We start from the raw sequence: 21,060 nt of genomic DNA on the forward strand, positions 1-21,060 counted from the left end.
TGTCGAGAGCCCTGTCCAGAATTTCAGCTTCTCCTTTGCCTTCCAAAGATTATGTTTGCCCTATTTTTTTCCCAATCTCATGATCTGTTCATTGTGTTTTCCCTCTGAATGTGATATGAATATTCCTCCAAGTATTTCTTGATGACATAAAACTTATTTTTCTTCAAACTTGTACTTTTTTCCTGCCTCATATTTTGCAATAACCAAGTCTTGGACTAGATTTCCAGACAACAAATTGCAGTTTTCTGGTGAAATTGAATAAATCAAAGACAAGCAATGCTCAAGGGAACTCATCATCCCACTCCTGTGTTTTGTCTGAGAAGTTCATGTACAAAACTCAACCTGAGTTGCTGAAATGCTGGTAGAGAAATCAAGCTGGGAGATTGCCTAATTCTAAGAGGTTCAAATGAGTATACTGGAGAAACGAAAATCTTATTTTAGAAAATTGGATTTTACTTTTTTCTCAGGAATATTATTCTAAAATTTTAATAATAACTTTCCTTTTAATGGAGCTTTGTTGATACGCTGTTACTTTCCGCTATTGTCAGATGAACAGAGAGAACATGAACTTTTCTAGGCCACTTAAGAACTCTTTAGAGTCTGGAACATCCTGAAGAAGAAGAATTTCCTGTAAATTTTTCTAGTTCATGATCTACTTAATAGTAATGTACAAAACATCAAAATGCTGTCGGGAAAAGCTTCCTTACTCTCTTCCAAGATTTTAATGATCTCCAATCAGGGCGCAATTTTCAGCTGAGATCATATAATCCTATGCAATAAATCTTCTTTGTTTTTGTTCCATTAAAGAGAATGGTGAGCATATCATCCATTGTTGATCTGTCAGCTGTAAACTAATACATGGTAATTGTTGAAAATACTTTTTATTGTATGGTGCCAAGATAACACCAACCATTTTCTAAATAAATGAGCTTATTTGCATTCAAAAGTACCTTGGTACAATAATAATTTAGCTGCTGCTATCTCACTGTTAAACTATAAGCTTTTGTTTACCATCATTTAGGAAAAGAAAAAATACATTTAAGAAATTTTTAAAAAATGAATCATTTTAAAAGTAAACTCTAGTATTAGGTCATTTATAATTTTGATTTCTGGGATTTTTTGGAGTCGTATATATGAAGATGTTATATTCTAAATATATTCAAAATCTGTTCTTCTGAAGTTCTATTTATAAAAAAGATTTTTTTCTAATATTTCTCACTTTCTATATTTCTCATTCTGTGTATCATATGTGAATTTGTCATGGAAACCTGAGCTATACCCTTAAGGTAAACATACTTAGTTGCTCAGAAGTAGACAGAGAAATGCGCTTCATGACGGCCTTGAGAAGGTAGTAGAATCCCCATCAAACTAGGGCTAGTCAAACTTAGCTAATTTGTATCCTTTCTTTATATAAACTTTTCCACTTAGTGTCTTTTTATTTAATGACTTTCTGCTTTAGACACTGGAAATGAGCAGTTGCTGTGTGCTGGGTGCACTACTGGATATTTTAAATATATTGTCCCTCTTACTCCTCACAAGAATTCTTAAGATGAGATTTATCTTTATCTTACTGGTATGAAAACTAAGCCTCAGAGTTTAAATTAAATCTTATTAAGTCTTTGATTCTTAGGTGCTAAGAGAGTTAGAAAAATAAGGAAGATATTGTCCTGGCCTTCAAGAGCTTATAGTCTAGTAGAGGGTTTGAAAATTAAACATGAACACACACACACACACACACACACACACACACCTTTAACAAGAGATAGCATGTGTTGAATTCTATAAAACTATGTATGTGGAATCTTACCTTTCCCTATGTTTTGCATATCCAAAATTTTAGCTCAGCAAATTCGGTTATCTAAGAGGTCTTAGCCAAAAACACGTACAACGTACACTATGTGCGTTTTAAAAAAAAAAAAATCTTAAACCGTAGGCTAGTCTATATGTACCTATGAATCATAGCAACAGGATTAAAAGTCATGACAACTCAAAAAGACAAAGGCTCGAGTATGCAAAGTCAGAATCTGAACTAGCGAAATATAAAAGTCAAGTAAGTTTTAGGATTCAGAAGTGAAGGCAGAGCATTCAGACAAGAACCGAGCAGGGAAACCGGGATACAGAGGTACCAGTTGGCTTTGGATATTGAGAAAAAGGACCCAAGACAGATATTAAAAGTGAGGCATGCTCTGTGTCAGCCAAGAAGTGTTACGTATTTCCTACTGGGGGAAAGCTACTTCTCATCCTGGACTGGGAATCAGTAGTTCTCCGTAAAATAATGGGATTTGGATGACCCTGCTCACACCAGGAAGGGGAGCCCTGAGGACAGAGCAGGAGTCAGTGGAAAAGTTTGGTTTAATATTTTAATTTTACTTTATAAACATATTTTCTGAAATGAATCTCTTGGAGATAGGTTAAAATGGTTATGTTTTTATTGTAGCTTAGAGCAGTCTTAAAATAATTATTTATTTGGGGTATTTCTGCCTAGTGTATTCTTCGGGAAAGATGTACCTGGAATCATAGTATTCAACTATTATTGACTCATCATCATCGTTGTCGTCGTCATTTGTCATTTATTAAACACTTGTTATGTGTCGATATTGTGCTAAGTGCTTTGTTACACACATTACCTTATTTAATCCTTGCAGCAGACCTAGGAGATGGGTACAGTTGTCCATGTTTCAACAGATAAAAAACTGGGACTTAGAGAAGCAATTGGCCTGAGATTACCAACGTAATAATTTCATGTAGCCAGGATTCAGACCAACAATTCAGTCTCGCTCCAGAGCACGTGCTCTGGTTACATTATTATTTCTCACTACCTCTTACAGTTAAAACTTAGGGTTTTTCATTTGCTTTTAGTACTTTTTTTTTTTTTTAATATCCTGGCTAACTTAAATAATGTTGGATCCACCCATTGAAATGCTATTCTACACAATGGCTGAAGACCTTGTCACTTAAATTGTTTTTAAAATATTTAAAGTGACTTCAGTTTGAAAAAGAAAATCATGGACTAAATGTTCTCCAAATAAATTCACTGTACATAAATAATCTACCTTTAAAATCAACATGAGTGTTCTATTTACATAGATATTTATGGAAAAAAAGGCAGCAATTTTGCAGAACTGAAGTGTATTCTTTTTGATGCGTGAGATTTATCCAACAAAGTAGAAAGTTAAAATAGACTAAAAAAGGCCAATGCCTCACCTAATTTGAATATATATTTGTAGATTAAGGAGCTGATTATCAAATTTTATGGAGCCTTAAAAATAATCCCTTTATTTTACATTTGAAGAAAAGGATAAGTCATTAATTCCAAAATATATAACCAGACACTGAGAGATCCTGGGGTGGAATAAACCCAGATCATTTTAATCTGATTTAATGTTTATATTACACCCTCTTGCCATTCAATTTATCTTAACCAGAATGTTTATATCTATCTAATATTTGCAGTGAATTGTTATTCTTATGGGATGGTTTATTAGGTAAAGATTCTTCAAGTCACCGTAAATTGTTTATATAAGATAATCATCTTTCTAGGGCTTTGTGAAATTTGCTAGTATCTATGATTAGAAAAATCTTCATTGCAAAATCGACCAAATAAGGATCTTTCAACAATATGTTTGAAGTACATATAAATAAATAGTTACTAGCAGATATTCTCTTAACCCGCTAGTAGCCATCAGGTAGTAATGATGCAATCATAATTATTTATTTATATTACTAGATAGAGTGTATTATTTCTAATTTTCAAAACAACCCTGCAAGGAAGATCTGATTATCCCTATTATTTTATAAATAGGCTTACAAAGGTCAAATAATTTGCTCAAGTTTACCCAGCTAGTGAGAGTTTTCCTAACTCCAGGTTATCCAGACTCCAAAGTCTCTTCCTTTTTACATCCCAAGTGTCATGAATGTAAAGCATTTATGATGGTTTGCAACTTACCAGAATATTTGACCACCCAGAACACCGTGCAGGCTGGCTGTGCCAGTTAACTATTTGATTATTTCAATTCCAGGAAGTTCGAACTATTGTAAATAATAATGACTTTTTCTAGTATTTCTAGGATTCATCAAAATTCCAGCAACCATGAAAAATTAAACTCTCTTTTTTTGGCTTTTCTTTTAAAAAGTTAGTGTTTTAATAATTAGATTTTATATTATCTCTAGGTTTTCAGTGAAGCATAATGGATTACAAGAGAACGTTGATGGCTACTAAAATTGGTCATTATAAGTTACAATGGCAAACTTATCGTACTTTTTTTAAAATTCTATACAGAAATAAGACAATTCTACTTCCTTATATTATGTTTATTTCCCAGATTTTACCTAAATGTTCTTCCCTGGGGCCATTGCTATTGTGAAACTGTTTTAATGGCCTTCATTGGGGTGTGGTGAAAATGCTCTAATTGCCTTTGCTAAAAACAAGGGTTTCATATAAATTGCATTTTTCTTTTAGGATAATTGCCATTCACTTTTGTTTTATATGCCACTGAGTGGGGTTTTGCAGTATCCTCTGTGGACAATTAAAGTGCTGAAATAGGAGAAGCTAATGATTGCTTTGTGTGGTAATACTGACAACCTCTGCGTGTTTGTCAATCTGTGTTAACAGTATCGATCAGGATGGGATCCTCATAGAGGGGCAGATAATATTTCCACTAAATCTTCGGACAGTGATGTAAGTGATATATCTGCGGTTTCAAGGACTAGTAGTGCTTCTCGTTTCAGCAGCACGAGCTACATGTCTGTCCAATCAGAACGGCCAAGAGGAAACAAGAAAATCAGGTGAGTGAGGGGACTTTAGCAGAAAATTCTTCTAAACATATTTTAGGAAGTCTTTGATTTTTCTTTGGATAAACATAAAATCCTGGATTTCGAAATAGTTAATACGTGTTGTTAAGGCAATAAAAAGTTCTGAACATATCACTTTTTATTATATTTTGGTCTATATTCAAACTGCTTGCACAGAAAAGTTTTATAGAATGTAATTTTCTTACTAGACTACTTGAAATCATATCACGAGTTATTTTTTCATGTTTGACATTTTAAAAAGTAATTCTGTTGTTATTATATCTTTCCTGAAATTAAAGTGATGGCTAAATGAAGACTTGACTGTGTTAATGTTCCAAGGATTATGAAAAATAATATTTTGAAGGGTTTTTTTCCCCTAGCCTAATACACTTCAGTGATTCAGAATACATAAGAATATTACTTTTTTAGTAAGATGCTCTCCCATTCTCCTGAAACTTTTAGAAATACATGGAAAAAGTCCTGGGCCTCTCAAGAAAATGTATAAATGTAATATATGTTAGTATAATTTTCACTTATCACCTGACCTATAGATTTTATGGACACCTAATCTTTTTTTTTTTTTTTTTACTCCCATTACATCAGAAAACATCTGTAATGGAGAGTACAACTTTTTTCCATGCAACTTTATGACAGGAAAATATGACCTAAAAATCATGATGACTAAGTGTTGCTTACATAGTGTTTCTTCTGGTGTACACTGGAGAAAAAATATTCAACATTTAAAAGATAGAATTTTTGTTTGTTTTAGTTTTCATTACTTTTCTGTTTAATTTCATGTGCATTTTTTTCCTTGACTTTTTCTTTCTTGTTTGTGTTTATTTGCATGCCTTCGATTTGTGTTGCTTTCAAAAGGCCAAAGGGAATAGAAGAGGGAGGGCAAGAAGGGCATAAGCATGAAGAGATAGTTCATGAGAAGGAAGAGGTAAAGGAAGAAAAACTTAATGAGAATGAGAAAGGGACAGAGATCACAAAAACATGTGATAAGGAGAAAAACAGAGAATCAGGAGACGAGGAAAAAGCACAAGATATACCTGAGCAAGGGAAAGAAAAAGAACAGTGGAATAAAGAGGATTTGCAAAGACGATTTTCACAAGATGATGACAGGTAAAATTTGCTTATTTGTGTAGGTATTTCCCATTAGTAACGTTGTCCTTTTTCCTAATCCTAAAAACTATTTTGCCATTTACATTTGGTTTATTTTCTTGTGTTTTATCTATTTTAGCTTCTAATACAACTAGTTCATATATTGGCAAATTAGTATCAAATAGACTTATGAAACAATCTTTAATTTGTATCCACTAGCTCTGAGGGTCTGGTTTATTCGAGCTTCTTTATGACTTGCTGAATCCAATGTAAATTTCCCTTAGTTCCTTTGGTGTTAATTGCTGTATAACTTCTCCATTTGTAGAGTCAAAATTTTTAGAATGAGCTTCTGAAGGGCCTGAAAAAGTTTAGCCTACTTCATAGAAAATATTATACACTGGAGATTAACTCTAAAAATGAGTGGCAAAATAGCTAGCAAAAAGTGAGCTTTATTCAGTCTCTGGCTCCCTTGCCTCTTAGTTTTCTGGTGGGTTTTAGCCCAGTTTTGAGTACTGAGGAAGATTGCAAATCAGGGGCAGTACTCCTTGATACTCGGAAAAGGATAGATGCCACGGGGTTTGTTAGAAGGCAAGCAGGTCAGGGTAGCTCCCTTGAAAAATTCAATCAGCTAGAGAAAGTGCCAGAGAAGGAACTTTGAACAGGAAAGAAAGGGGAGAAATATAAGCAGCAAGTAAAAAATAACCATGTTTTCATTTTCATAACACAGGCACCAAGTAAGTATGGAGCTATCATTCTCTATAGTGCTGTACTGAAGGCCACCTCAGCACAGCACATGCAGTAGACTTCATCTTTCTGCCTGGGAGATGAGGTTTCTCTAATTATATTTCTCAGAGACTGAGAATTGCACATTGTGTCCATTTTGGAGGAATTGGGGTTTCTACTCAATCCAGAATTTGATTTTATGTTAGTACATAGTTGGCTTGATAAGCATACCCTATTATAAGCCAAACTTTGCATTATTATATCTAAATTCAATCTCAGTTTGTACTTACTGGTAATTAATGAGAAAGATAATTGGGGCAGATGTTTACCCCTTCAGCATACAGTTCCGTGGTTTAGTCTATGACACTTCACTTTTTGTCTCAGATTGGTATATTTAACTATAGCTGTGATCTGTGAAAGTTTCTGTATAACAGATATTAAACCTAAAAGGAATCCTAAGTTTGGCCGGTTATGTGATTTGAGTCTAAACTAGTAATTGCAAATATACCTTCATTACTTATCTAACTTTCAATAATTACAGTGGTTTAGCAATAGAGACCATTTTTCTGATTTGTTGAGCATAGAATAATTTCATCATTAGTTCACAGAGAAAAGCTTTCAGTGTTTCCTGGGAAGAGTTTCCTTTCTTTCAAAAGCAGAGCAAAATCCAGGTCTCTACTATCTTTCTTTCTGTATACTGCATAGAGAACACCTGAGCCCATTGGTGTTTGCCTGGAGCTGAAAGTCTAACATACCTGGCTTGGTAGGCAAAGGTTTGGAGAAGATTTTCATTTTAAGTTCTCAGTTTTTAATTTATTACTTTCTTCATCATTTACTTGAGGGAAAGAGTACTTTAAATTGCAGAGGAAAGGGAAAGATGGTATATTCCTAGCAATCTGAATCATCAAGCCACTGTAGTCAGCTTAAGTAACTATATAATCCTTCTGAAACTATAATGGGGGCCAGGTGGATGTCTCTAGGGAACATAGATTCCATTAAGATGGTAAGAAGTATCAACTGCAATTATTACTTGTAGGAAACTTTTGGTGTCACTAATTATTGCAACATAAGATCTTGAAATTGCTTTCATTTCTTAGAATAAAATGAACAATCTTTATTAGAGGAAATATGTCTGAGTACTCAAGGTAATATTTTGTCTTGGTCATTGCTGAACACAATCATAGATTGTTTAAACACTAAAAACAGCTTATGTGCTTATACAAAATTATGGGAAATAAACTTATTCTATAATACACCATTGACATTTTATGCCTTTTACTAGTATCCCAAGTTTTATAAAGGAAAAAAAAAATCTGACTTCAGAGTTTAAGTATTTATAGCAATGCTAGAACTTCAAATTAACACAGCGACTACAATGTCCCAAATCCATTATAGTTGCTGTTTTTATTACAGTAATTGAATCTCATTGCGTGATACAGAATTATGTTGTTTGTGATCTAGTAGTCACGTAAGAGTAAGTCTTCTGAACATGAATAGGAAAAGTAAATTCAAAAATGGTTCATTAAATTTTTAAATATAGTATTTTTTCAAAGTCGGTTAATAAATAGTATATTCTTATTTAGATATTTACATTTGCATACATGTATATAAGCCTGGTTAATGCCCCTATATCATTAGTGATTTTTTGGTAAACTCTAGAAAATCCAAAATTATATTAACCATTTAAAGTATTTTTTCCCAGTCTGCGTATATGTGTGCATGTTCTAAATTTAAATCTATTTACATTTGCCGATTACATACCATATATGTGTGGTAAGCTGGCTGAGAAAAAAAAGTGTTCAGAGTTCAGAGCTAAAGAGAAATCACTTATTCAGTCAATACTTACTTAGAAAATTTCTCATGCACTGTACTAAAAACTGGGGATAGAAATGAAATTAAGCATTTCTAAATATCTAAGCTGAGAGTGAAGCAGTTTCTTAGCCTTGTGTGAGTAGACATTTAAGGATTGCTTCATATCCAAAAAATGTTATCAATATACCTAAACAAACTCACAAGCATATTTGAGGAAGGAATTTGGCACAGAAAGGAGGGGATCTTAAGTAAATCTGCAATGGAAGAAAAACAAACACTGAAAAATGTAGTATTGTCAAAACCAACAATATCGGTAGCTTTATGATCGAACCAGACTCATCTGTTCCTCCAGGTTTTGTTCTAGGGCTGTAAGACAAAAGAAAAAAAATCAAGAAATTTGTTCTCTATAAATTTTGAGTTCTCAGGCATGTCTGTAAATGCTAGAGAATTATAATTTGTTTTTAAAGAAAATGTTCTTGAGGCAGGGAAATTTTTTAAAGGAAAAAGGTTAGCATCTGTTCAAATATTAATGAAAAACTGTTTTTAGGAGACTTGAGCCATCTAAATTGTGTAGGTTAAAGTTCTTATAATCTTTAGAATGGCAAGTAGAATAATTTTTAATGAAATAGTTATTGCTACTAACATGTAGATCAGAATTATAAATTGGGGTTGAACATTTTCATGACTGTGTAATACAACTTGGTACATACAGCATATTTATGCCCATGTTACAGACTGTTAAAGGAGAAACAGTATGTCTCATAAAAGTAATTGTGGATGAGGCATCTAAAATACCTGGATTCTCATCCTGACTCTGTCACATCTACCTGCACACATTGTCTGGGCTTTCTTGCTTGGAAGGGATGGAAGGAAGGGATGATTCACACTCCTTCCCATCGTACACAGCCAAAAGGAAAGTAAGCATCTTCTATTACACTGATGATTTGTCTTTATTATCATAAGCTCAAGACATCATTGGTTCTGCAACTAATCACTAGCAGAATGAACAGCTCAGCAAAAGTTTCCATTATTTGATAGATGTTTCTATCTATCTGTTCTAAAATTTAGGTGACCCGTATTTAATACTCCATAGATCAAGCTGAGTCTTTCAGTTTTCTGGAAGTATGTTTCAGTGCGAACTCATCCCATAGGGCACACTGATGTGCTGTTCCACTGTTGTGTTACTAGTGGTCTGTGCTTTCTTCTGCTTTTTTCTTTCTCATTAAGGCTATCTTCTAGTTAGTACAACTGAAATCTTACAAGCTTGAGTAATTTCTCCTCTGTTTTATGATTGTGCATGCAAAGGGAATTTTTAAAAAATACGTAAATATCACTCTTGGAATTTTGATTCTGTAAGTTTGGGGTGGAGCCCAGTAATTTCATTTTTTAAACAAATACCCCAGGTGGTAATGATGGTATCTATCCTTTCATTGGGGTTGCTTATATTTCCTAATGAATTTTATGATCAGCTTGTCATTTTTGGGAGGGGAAAAACAGCTGGGATTTTGAGAGGAATTTGTTTAATTAGATCAATTTGGGGACTGTTACCATCTTAAAAATATTGTCTTCCAATCTGTGAGCACGAGATGTTCCATTTATTTATTTTCTTAACTTTCTTTCAATGATGTTTTATAGTTTTCAGTGTCCACATCTTACACTTCTTTTGTTAAATTTATTCTAAGCATTTTTGGGTGCTATTATAAATAGAGTTGTTTTATTAATTTACTTTTAGTGCTGTTCATTGCTAGTATATAGAAGTACAATTCATTTTTATATATTTATGTTGTATCCTAGAACCTTGCTGTATTTCATTTATTAGTTCTAAAAGGTTTCTTTGTTAATTCCTTAGGATATTCTATATAAGAGATCATGTCATCTGTGAATAAAAGTAGTTTTACTTCTTCCTTCCAATCTAATTTCTTTTATTTCCTTATCTTGTCTGACTGGCCTGGCTAAAACCATCACTACAATCTTAAACAGAAGTGACTCACAGAAAGTTCTTAAAAGAAACAGCCATATAGAATTTCTCTGTATTAGCTGTCACAGCATTTTTGAGGATGTTTTCTCTGATGCCACTCATCCATTTTAGAAGAGTTTATGCAAAACTTTCTTTTAAAATTCCGTGAGTATTTCTCCTAAACAATTGATGTATCTGCTTCACAGAAAACAAAACGTTGTAGCCCATTGTATGTTCTCTTTACCTAGTCTATCAGGAAGTCAAGTTCATAGTCAAAACCTATTAATTCCATTCAATTTCTTGAACCACATGATATTAAAATTATATTACATATAATAATTGACATTTTCACTTTTGCCTCTTTTTTGAGGCTTTGCTTTTCTACTTCTATTTTACTATAGTTTAGAGTTCTGTAACTTTTTCTTAAAACTCCCTAAAATTATGTATGCTGCTAAGTCTTAACAGTTTACATATTTTATTGTGCAGTGTTTTAGAATTTGACCCCATTACCCTTCTCTTCTTGAAATGCTTTTTTCTCTGAGCTTTTGTGATTGTACACTCCTTTAATTCTCCATCCATCTCTCTGGTCACCTCTGTTTTTTCTGTGAGCTTTCTGTATGCCCCTTTTATGTTGGTATTTTTCAGGATCCCATCGTAGGCCCCCCCCCCTTTTTTTTTACTCTATGCATTCTATCTTGTTGGTGCCTTTTAATTCCATGGCTTCAAGTAACATCAGTATATTAATGACTTCCCAATCTATATTTCCACTCCAGATCTCTTTCTTAATCATCCACCAGATCTATTCAGTCCTGTTCTGTCCATCTTCTTGTCTGTCCTAGAGACATACCAAGCTCAACATGTAAAATTAGGGGGAGCTTGGGTGGCTCAGTCAGTTAAGTATCTGCCTTTGGCTTAGGTCATGACCTCAGGGTCCTGAGATCCAGTCCTGCATCGGGCTCCCTGCTCAGTGGGGAGTCTGCTTTTCCCTCTCCCTCTGCCCCTCCCCCATTTATGTTTTATTTCTCTCTCTCTCTCTCAAATGAATAAAATCTTAAAAAAACGAACAAACACGTAAAATTAAATTCATCATACTCCTCACCAAACAAGCAACCAAAATGAATGACCTGCTTCTCTTGTACTGTCTTTCTCAGTTCATGGCACCCATACTCTTAGACTTGCCCAAGTGTAGCAACCCAGGCATCACTCTTTACTGAACTCTACTTCCATAAATTAATCTGTTATCTCTTATAGAGATTAGTTTAGTAGGAAACTCTTATCTTTTAAAAATAATAACCCATAACTCTGAGCTCATTATAATAATACCATTTATGAATTATATACCTTTAAAGATGAGTTTTTATGGTACATGAATTAGATCTTTTAAAATGCTCAAGAAATACTAAAAATTTTTTTAAATGCTCAAAAAAGTAACTGTAAAAAAATGAATCTGTAATCTATGTTGCTTCTTCAGTAAATATTATGATCATAGTGGTGATAAATGCAGATGATATTTTGTTTAAGGCTTAGTTTGTCAAGCATGTTTTCTTCTATTCCATTTCTCCTTAAGAGTTACCTTTCCCTAAAATGTTTATCTCTCTTTTTAAAAAACTCTTGCATACATTTGTAACATCGCCAGGGTGCTTAAGATGAGTACAATACAGGCCTCATTCTTAAGGAAATGTGATGACTTTCCTTTCCTCTTTTTTATGGTCCCAAATTTCTCCTTTGCACAAAAATATAATTGTTGGCCTGAAACTGTGAACTCTATTTATATATTGAAGATTCTCAGTTAATAAGTAAATAAGCTATTCTCTTAAAAAAATTAGAAAAATTACTGGGTTAATTGATTCTCCATCATATTATTTTCCATGTGTGCTTATGACTTCATGGTCTCCATATTGGATCACTTACAGTGAAAGCTTTGACACTTGATTATGTATACGGTCTAAAGAGAAGGAGCGTCTGAAGATAAAGTGCTGGGAAGGCTCTGCTACTAGAGTGAGAACCTAAAGATGGAGGAGGGGTTTGGGTCAGAAACATAGGTGGATGGGTTGGCTTAAAGCAGAAAAAAGGCAAATATGAAAATAGGTAAGTTAGACTGGGAGTTGGGAAGTTGGTTGTCAGTACCTGATGGCCTTACTTTTCTCAAACACATAAGAGGCAGAATGTAAGAGTTTGTAAGTTGAATTAGAGGTTTGATTTGAAGATTTGGAATAATCACTGAAGAAAATCAGAAAAGTAGCTGACCAAGGACAAATTAAAGGGTTGATGAATAACTCAATAGATTCAACTGAGGGACAATTCCTGGAGACATCAGCATGGGAGAGTAGTGTGATCTTTTCCAACAGCACTGAGCCAATCCAAATATAGGTACAGAAGTCAGATTGTAGCATTTGTGGAGGATGGGAATTTCAATGCGAGGGGATGTTAGAAAAATAACAGTGGAAAGAAATTAAGGGTGCTCAGGTAAATATCAATGCTATACAAGAAGGAAGAAAAGTCCAGACAGGAACTGATAGACTAGGAGAATGTAGAGAAAATCCAAAAATTGGAAAACTGTATCACATAGTACAAAAGCAGATTTAGGGAGCTGGAACAGTGAGAGATTTTAATATCACAGTATGACATTGAAACTGAAGATTGTGTGGTGGAGCTATTTCACTAGTTAGCAAATTTTAAGACGTAGCCTTTGGAGCAAGTAGAATAGAGTAGATGAATAAATGTGAAGGTAGATGGAGATACGTTAAGTTTTGGAGTTAAGAAGCAGTTGGTTAGGTCTTCTTAATGAATATGTAAGTCTCACCGGATTACAGTAAAATTGAGAATTGAAAGAAGACTAAGCCAGCTCCTAAAGACTTCAGTGAATGAGTCAATGGCCATGAAGTCACCAGATGATAAGAGGAAAGGAGAAAAAAAGGAGAAGTACATGTTGGCATATCCAGAAGTCATACGCTGCGAAAAAACCAAAACAAAAAACTTTTAAGTAAAAATAGAAGAGAAATATTTTTTTAAAAAAGTAGCCAGTAGTTAGAAGTATTACAACCTATGAAGAAGGATAAGTATTTGTCACTAGAAAGGTCTTCAGGGGAAGCAATGTGTTCAAGGAAGCACCAGGTTTGAGTTAAGACAAGACATAGATTGTTTTGTTGACCATAATGGAAAGGGTATGGAATAAGTAATTAGAGTATAGCTTTGTAATAGAGCCACCTGGCTTTCCCTCTGCTGTTGGTGTCATCACATTTTCAGGGTATTCTTTTCAGCTAAGTCATAGTATTTATACTTCAATACCACGTCTCTATTTTTTGATATGAAATTAGAGATCAGTGTTAATTAAAATTTACTCCCACATCCTGCATAAATTTTAAGAGACTTATAAAATTTAATGGACTTCATAATATAATCATTATTAGTAATTCTGTTAATTTGTATTTCTCTGGTGACTGGTTATCCTCTCCTGTCACCTCCAGAAAATCCTATTCAGAGGTGTCTACTCATTCAATTTTACTGATGAATCAATTTCACTATAGTTAGAATAGCAATTGAGGGTTATATACATTTAAAATGTCTATTGGCCTTCATTTATATACTGAACTTTTGTTTTCTGGTATTGCCACCAATGGTTAAGCTGTAAGTAAATAATGTTTCTGTAGATTTGTTTTCTATAAGAGATAAAATTAATTTTCTTGCTCTTTTTTTACATTTATTTCTAACATTTTCCCCACTAGTTGCATGTTAGAGAGTAAATTTAGTATGAAAGTTGAGAAATAATTAAATTGGAATGACTTTCAACATACAAAACAATAGAAGAAAAAAACTACTGCAGTAGTTTCCATCATATTTAATATTTGTTTTTAAGAAGCCAATAAGGACAATTAATCTACAGCTATTATTCTAAACTAAATGCAATATTCGGAGCTAGTGACTCCTAACAGAACTGCAGGTATCCCTGAGGATGAGCAAATTTAACGTATAGAAGTTTGATTTTTATAGAAATAATAAGAGTAAGAATAAGTTCAAAGTGAAAGAATTTTCAAGCATGAATATTATTAGGCTATATGGCAGTATATCAGTATAATGTGGTACTGTATAGTATGACTTCATTTTCAACTTTTTTTTTTTCAATTTCTGATTCTCCATGTAGAAAAATGGGATCTGATCTTAAAGAAACAAAAGTCATGGGGAAAAAGTCCACAAACACCTGGCCTGAGACTTGAGAACCTTAATGACACAATTCCAATCTTTATATTTTATCCTTATTTTGACTTCAGTCTTTCACACTCACTGATCTTTCTCCTTACAGGCTCTTGCTTTTATACTTTTGTATGTATGTTCACATTGATTCTTGTGCCTGAATTGTTTCTCCCTTTCTGTTTATAAGTACCTACCCATCCTTCAATGCTCAACTCAAATATTAATTCATTAATTAATGCTGTCTCTTTTTTCTTCACAATTTATCTGATATCCTTTACAATAACAGTTTCTCTTGTGGTGCTCATAATATAGTTAATTATGCATCTATTTAATCAAACATGGTTGACCATTAGTTAGCCTTTTGAAGATAAGTTATCTATCATTTTTATCTTTTTATTGTTTTTTTTTTTTTAAAGATTTTATTTATTTATTTGACAGAGATAGAGACAGCCAGTGAGAGAGGGAACACAAGCAGGGGGAGTGGGAGAGGAAGAAGCAGGCTCATAGCAGAGGAGCCTGATGTGGGGCTCGGATCCCATAACGCCGGGATCACGCCCTGAGCCGAAGGCAGACGCCCAACCGCTGTGCCACCCAGGCGCCCCTATCTTTTTATTGTTTTATCTCCCAGTGTGTACTATACCTCACAGAAAGTAGGCACCCAGTTAGAGTTTGTGTATGAATATATGAATAAGTAAGATTGTAATAAAGCAGTGAAGATATAGAGGTGTGAAGAGCTTCCAACATAGTGGTTCTGGCTTCCAGCATAGTGCAATACTCAACGCACTCATCTCACTCTTCTTCAGTGAAAGTTTAAATAGTCCAAGAGGTCGTTTGTATTGCATTTAGGAAAGATTTCATTGGTTGATGGGTTGGTTTACTGATTTGACATATGACAAATTGTTATCTCTCTCATCTTTATAGTTTTGGATAGGATTCGAGAATTCATTTTACGCTGTTCTTTTAGGGTGCATTAGATTGGTATTCATTTGTCTATAAACAGTATCTTAGGGAACCCTTTTGTTATATTTATTTATTTATTTATTATTTTATTTATTATTATTATTACTATTTTATGTTTTTCTCCCACCCTTGTCAGACTTCTTACAGGATTTTTACATATAAAAACAGTGATTATCATTAGGATGGGGAAAATAAGGAAACTTGAAAATTAGTCTTCTGAGACTTTCTATCAAGATATTTTGAATAAATTATACATAGGACTTAATATTAAAGTTGTCTGAAGACAACTGCATATTTTTATAAAAATCTCTGAATTAACCAACTTACTTTACTATTTTTGATTATCATGATTTATGAATTATTGCTTCGCATTGTATACCTGTCATCTGTAGAGACTTACCCTTTCAGTCTGACACATGGAGGATTCAGCTGGCTTGCTTTGCAAAGTTGTGAATGAGAACTTGATGCCATGTTACACTGACTCATAGTAAGCATAAGATCACTTATCATCATCCAAAATTTATTTTAGTATCATAATAAATAACACATAATCTTCCAAAAATACACATGAGAGATAACGTAACATAATGGTTAAAACTGGATTCTGACAGAACTAGATTGAATCCTGGTTCTGTCAGTTCCTAACAATGTAACTGTGGGCAAATAAAAACCACTTTTTTCATCTATATATCAGAGATAACAATAACTTTTTCCTAGGGTTGTCATGAAAATTCAATGAGATTATATCCTTTTAACACCATTCCTGGCATTCCTGGCACAGGATAAGCATTTGATAAATAGTAGAGATTGGTAAAGAAAGAAAAGGGGGGCACCTGGGTGGCTCAGTCAGTTAACCAATTGCCTTCCTCTTAGGTCATGATCCTGGCGTCCCAGGATAGAGCCCCATGTTGAGCTCCCTGCTCAATGGGGAGTCTGCTTCTCCCTCTCCCTTTACTTCTCCACGCCCCCCTGCCCCGCTCATGCTTTTACTCTCTCTCAAGTAATAATAAATAAAATTAAAAAAAAAAAGAAAAAGAAAGGAGAGGAAAAATAAATTATAAAATTCTCACTTTTTGTGGTCTTTTTAACTGCATATTTCATAGAAACTTTCCAGTAACACTTTGACAGATAATTCAGAATAAGTCCATCTTACATTTTGTACAAGAGGAAATAATTTCCAAAATACCAAACAGATTTCATGATAAGATAATTTCACAAAGTAATATGGGAGAGATTCTGAAAAATGTTTATAAGGTTTGTTTCATAGTTTGATATGGTTGACCTTTAATGGTCTTGGAGTTGAAGTGCTTTTATTCCTTAAAATTCCTTCATTTATGCAGCAGATATTTTTGAGCATCTTCCATATGCCAGAACCTCTAGTAAAATGGGGGGAATACTGGTTGACAAGACCTGGCCCCTGGGGCGCCTGGGTGGCTCAGTCGTTAAGCACCTGCCTTCGGCCCAGGGCGTGATCCCAGGGTCCTAGGATCGAGCTCCGCATCGGGCTCCTCTGCTGGGAGCCTGCTTCGTCCTCTCCCACTCCCCCTGCTTGTGTTCCATCTCTCGCTGGCTGTCTCTCTCTCTCTCTGTCAAATGGATAAATAAAATCTAGAGGGGAGATAGAGTAATTAGAAGTAAATAAATTATTACAATAAGTAATTACAGTAAGTAAAAGTATAAAAAGTAATTCTAACATGTGATTTGATAATATTTCCCCTTAGTACATCATTTTAACAACTCACTTAATTATCTCATTTAAAGCTCTCTACTAACTTTGAAATACAAATGTATGGGAAATGGAAGTTATAAAAGGATATCTAAATTGTCTAAATTGCCCAACATTAAATCATTTAAACTGAAGCAGAGACAGGTGACTCTTTCAGCATTATACAAGCTTGTATAATATAATACAGAACCCCATGCGGGGCTCCATCCCGTGACCCTGAGATCATGACCTGAGCTGAAATTAAGAGTCGGACACCTGACTGACTGAGCCACCTGGGCGCCCCTTAACATTATTTACTAAAAGAATGATAACAATAAAGTGGTGAAGCCTTTGAAAGTATAATAGGACAATGAAGTAGCTATATACTGAATTTAAAAATGAGTCTATAAATATCTCCCTTATAATATTCACTCATTATTATATTGATAGACATTGATGAATATTTTATATATCCTTAAACATAAGAGAATTTTCATGTTGGTCTTATATAATATGTGCAGTTAATCCTTTTAATGAAGAGGCTAATGACAGTAGAAATAGTAAAGTTTAATGATGTGTTAAAATATTAGCTGTGGGAGTCATGGACTACATTAAATAACAAATCTGCATGTCTAGAAAATTAGACATAAGAAGGTCTCAAGTTCATAGAGCACTTCTTAAGGAGGGAAATTGGGAAAGAGCTCCATTAAGCATGTGCTAGAGTGCACATGTACGCACATACACCGGTACATCCATGTACATATGACATCAGTGGAGCTCCAGAGCTAGCACCTCCTTAGCAAATGGAAAAGGATAGAAAAGGTAGAAATGGGCTACCCATCAACTCCATCTCTACAATGTGACTCAACTGCTTTGTTTGAAGTGATTTCCTAAACAGGAGACAGGGTGAATTAAATTTTAAACTACATGTGAAAAGTCAGCAAAAATTATAAATGTTCATGATATTTGTTGAATTATATGAGCTATTTTTATGCATCCCCTTTATTAGTGTCCTTATTTGAAAGATAAATTGTATCTCATATTTCTTGGATAATACTTTTCCTCTTTGTCAGATTTGTGAATTTCTAGTTGATTTTACAATTCTTTTCCTGGCCCCACCTATCTGCTTTATTAGGGACAAGATCAATCCCTATAAGTAAGTTTTCTCAGCCCTAAGAATCTCATCTGGGAAATCCCAAATTTTGCACCATAATTCTATGCTTAAGCTCAGCAAGAATAAAAATATTTATTTCACTGAGAGAATGCAAGCCAAAGTTAGGAATGAAAATGAATGCATGACATTGAGTTTAAAGCATATTTCTCAGAAAAAAATGTGAAAGTATTACACTAAAATATCTATCACAATATTTAGGAAATACTGGTTTAAACACAACTTTATTACAGAACTTCTCAGAATGCTGAAATAGACTATGAATCTCAAAGAGAAGAGCAGTATGTTTACTGGTTTCCCACACTTGTTGCCCTTAAAACCATTTGTTTTTAAGCATTGGTTCATGGGGTTAATTTTCTGGAAATACACTTGGAAAGTACCAATTTAAAAGATTTGATTATATATGTCTAAGTATTCATACTTTATAATCTTACCTTGTTGAGAGACCCTTTCATTTTTACATGGCAGGAAGATTAAAAAAAACAAAAACAAAACAAAATAGGAGAACCCAGGAGTCCCAAGTACAAAATAGTATGTAAAGTTTTCATTATTGTATTTTTTTAGATTTTAAAAGCCTTACGTTTGGTTTGCATCAGAGCTAAGAACAACTGTTTAACAAAGGTTCTCAAATATGTTCTTAAGCTATTAATTCAGACTTTATAAATGGTTAGAGGCTTATAAGAAATAATGGATTTTCTTCTGAGGAAAACATACAAATATATGTACATATTAATATATAATATAGTATATCAATACATCATATATGTGTTATGTATAGCACTGCCTAGAACACTTCCTAGCTTAGTGCAGGTCCTCAGCACATATTTGTTGAAGAATAAATGGATAAATTAATGCCTATTTCTGTAATTTTTTAAAATGTGGTTTTTCACTAAAACAATTGAACTTAGATAATGAATGAGAATGATAATTTTAAAAAATAAAGATTTTTAAATATCAAGTAATTAGATTAAATTGAGTGCCTTTTCCCACTAATCCTCAAACTATTATGAAATATTTAATCACCCTATTACCTCTTCTTGATTACAGTTTTTCTTGTTAATGATTCATTCTTAAAATCTTAATGTAGTGCTTCCCTTTTCTTCTCTTCCAAGATTTTATTTAAATTCCAGTTAGTTCACATAGAGTATAATATTAGTTTCAGGAGTAGGATTTAGTGATTCATCACTTACATACAACACCCAGTGCTCATCACAACAAGTGCTCTCCTTAATGCCTATCACCTATTTCACCCATTCCCACCACCCACCTTCCCTCTGGTAACCATCAGTTTGTTCTCCGGAGTTAAGAGTCAACTTTACGGTTTGCGTCTCTCTTTTTTATCCCCCCACATTCATCTGTTTTCTTTCTTAAATTCCACATATGAGTGAAATCATATGGTATTTGTCTCGCTATGACTGACTTTTTTGCTTAGCAAAATACTCTCCAGCTGCATCAATGTCATTGCAAATGGCAAGATTTCATTTCATTCTTTTTTATGGCTGGATAATATTCCCTCATATGCATCAGGGTGCATGTATTCCTTTGAATCAGTATTTTTGTATTCTTTGGGTAAATACCAATAGTTGTAGTGCTTCTCTCTCATAGTTCAACTATTATATACAGAAAGCCACAGACTATTATGGGAAGGGACTTCAGAAGTTCTCTAGTGATCTGATCTAAAGTTAGACTCCTATCAGTGGTTCGCAAACCAAGCTCATAAACAAATTGCCAGGGGAGTGTTTTAAAAACATCAATTCTCTGACCTTAGTATGAGAATTCTGTTCCAATATATCTAGATGTGATAATCAGTAACCCTCCCTATACAATATCACTGATAGTTGATTGTTAAATCTGCATAAAGAATTCAGATCACTCTACCTTATGAGGCAGTCCACTATATTTTTGGACATTTGTAACTATTGGACTTTTTTAAATGGAGCCAAACCCTACCTGCCTATAACTTTTTTTAAAAAATGGTCACTGTCTTAGGCTAGAGAGTGATTATAAGGGTATTCACTTTATAATCATCCTGCAATTGAGCGTATGTCTTACATACTCCTTTGTATTTGTGATATATTTCACAAGTTTAAGAACATGAAAGTTGAATTGGAAGAGAGTTATATCAGGGACTATCATCTCAGAATTGAAAAGTTATGTTTGACCCACTGGGTCGGGGGTGAGGGAGTTGGGAGGGGTGTAAAATATATTTTTATATTATTTTATTTTAATTAATTTAATTTGTGTTCATTAGTTATATAATTATTATTTGCCTGTAAGACAAAAACAACACATACCTAAGAAGAATTCTATCTTTAAATAGTATTTATCCAAATTAAAGATCTGTCGTGTTCCACCGATCTCTACTACATTAATATTTGCATTTCACTTGCTATGTACAAATTGTTTTACCCATTTGAAGTTATTCCACAATTTGATAGTAAATCAACATAGCATGCATCTTGTATTGAAAGGATGCAAATAGCTTCAAAATAGTGAAATTGTGAAATTTTACCTCTTTAGCACAATTTAAAAACATTATGTTTGTAACAATGATAGAGGAAAAAACAGTGAAAGGGAAGGTGAAAGATGAAGAAAAGAACAGAAAGGTATTGAAAGGATTAATGTATTTTCTTTACGAAATAGATA

The 21,060-nt window shown here is 33.6% G+C and overlaps 1 protein-coding gene across 49 annotated transcripts in view; it reads left to right on the plus strand.

Moving 5' to 3' along the window:
• Positions 1-21,060, plus strand: part of RIMS2 (regulating synaptic membrane exocytosis 2) — a 611,447-nt gene that overhangs the window by 476,990 nt on the left and 113,397 nt on the right. For 32 of the 49 annotated variants that reach the window (XM_034668422.1, XM_034668421.1, XM_034668424.1 and 29 more), the window contains one exon: positions 4,613-4,785. The exons of the other annotated variants lie outside the window; for them this stretch is intronic. In XM_034668422.1, coding sequence (XP_034524313.1) covers positions 4,613-4,785 — 173 coding nt within the window. The remainder of the gene's footprint in view (positions 1-4,612; positions 4,786-21,060) is intronic. 49 annotated transcript variants of the gene reach the window in all.

The sequence above is a fragment of the Ailuropoda melanoleuca genome, chromosome 9, assembly GCF_002007445.2.
Source record: "Ailuropoda melanoleuca isolate Jingjing chromosome 9, ASM200744v2, whole genome shotgun sequence".
NCBI lineage: Eukaryota > Metazoa > Chordata > Mammalia > Carnivora > Ursidae > Ailuropoda > Ailuropoda melanoleuca.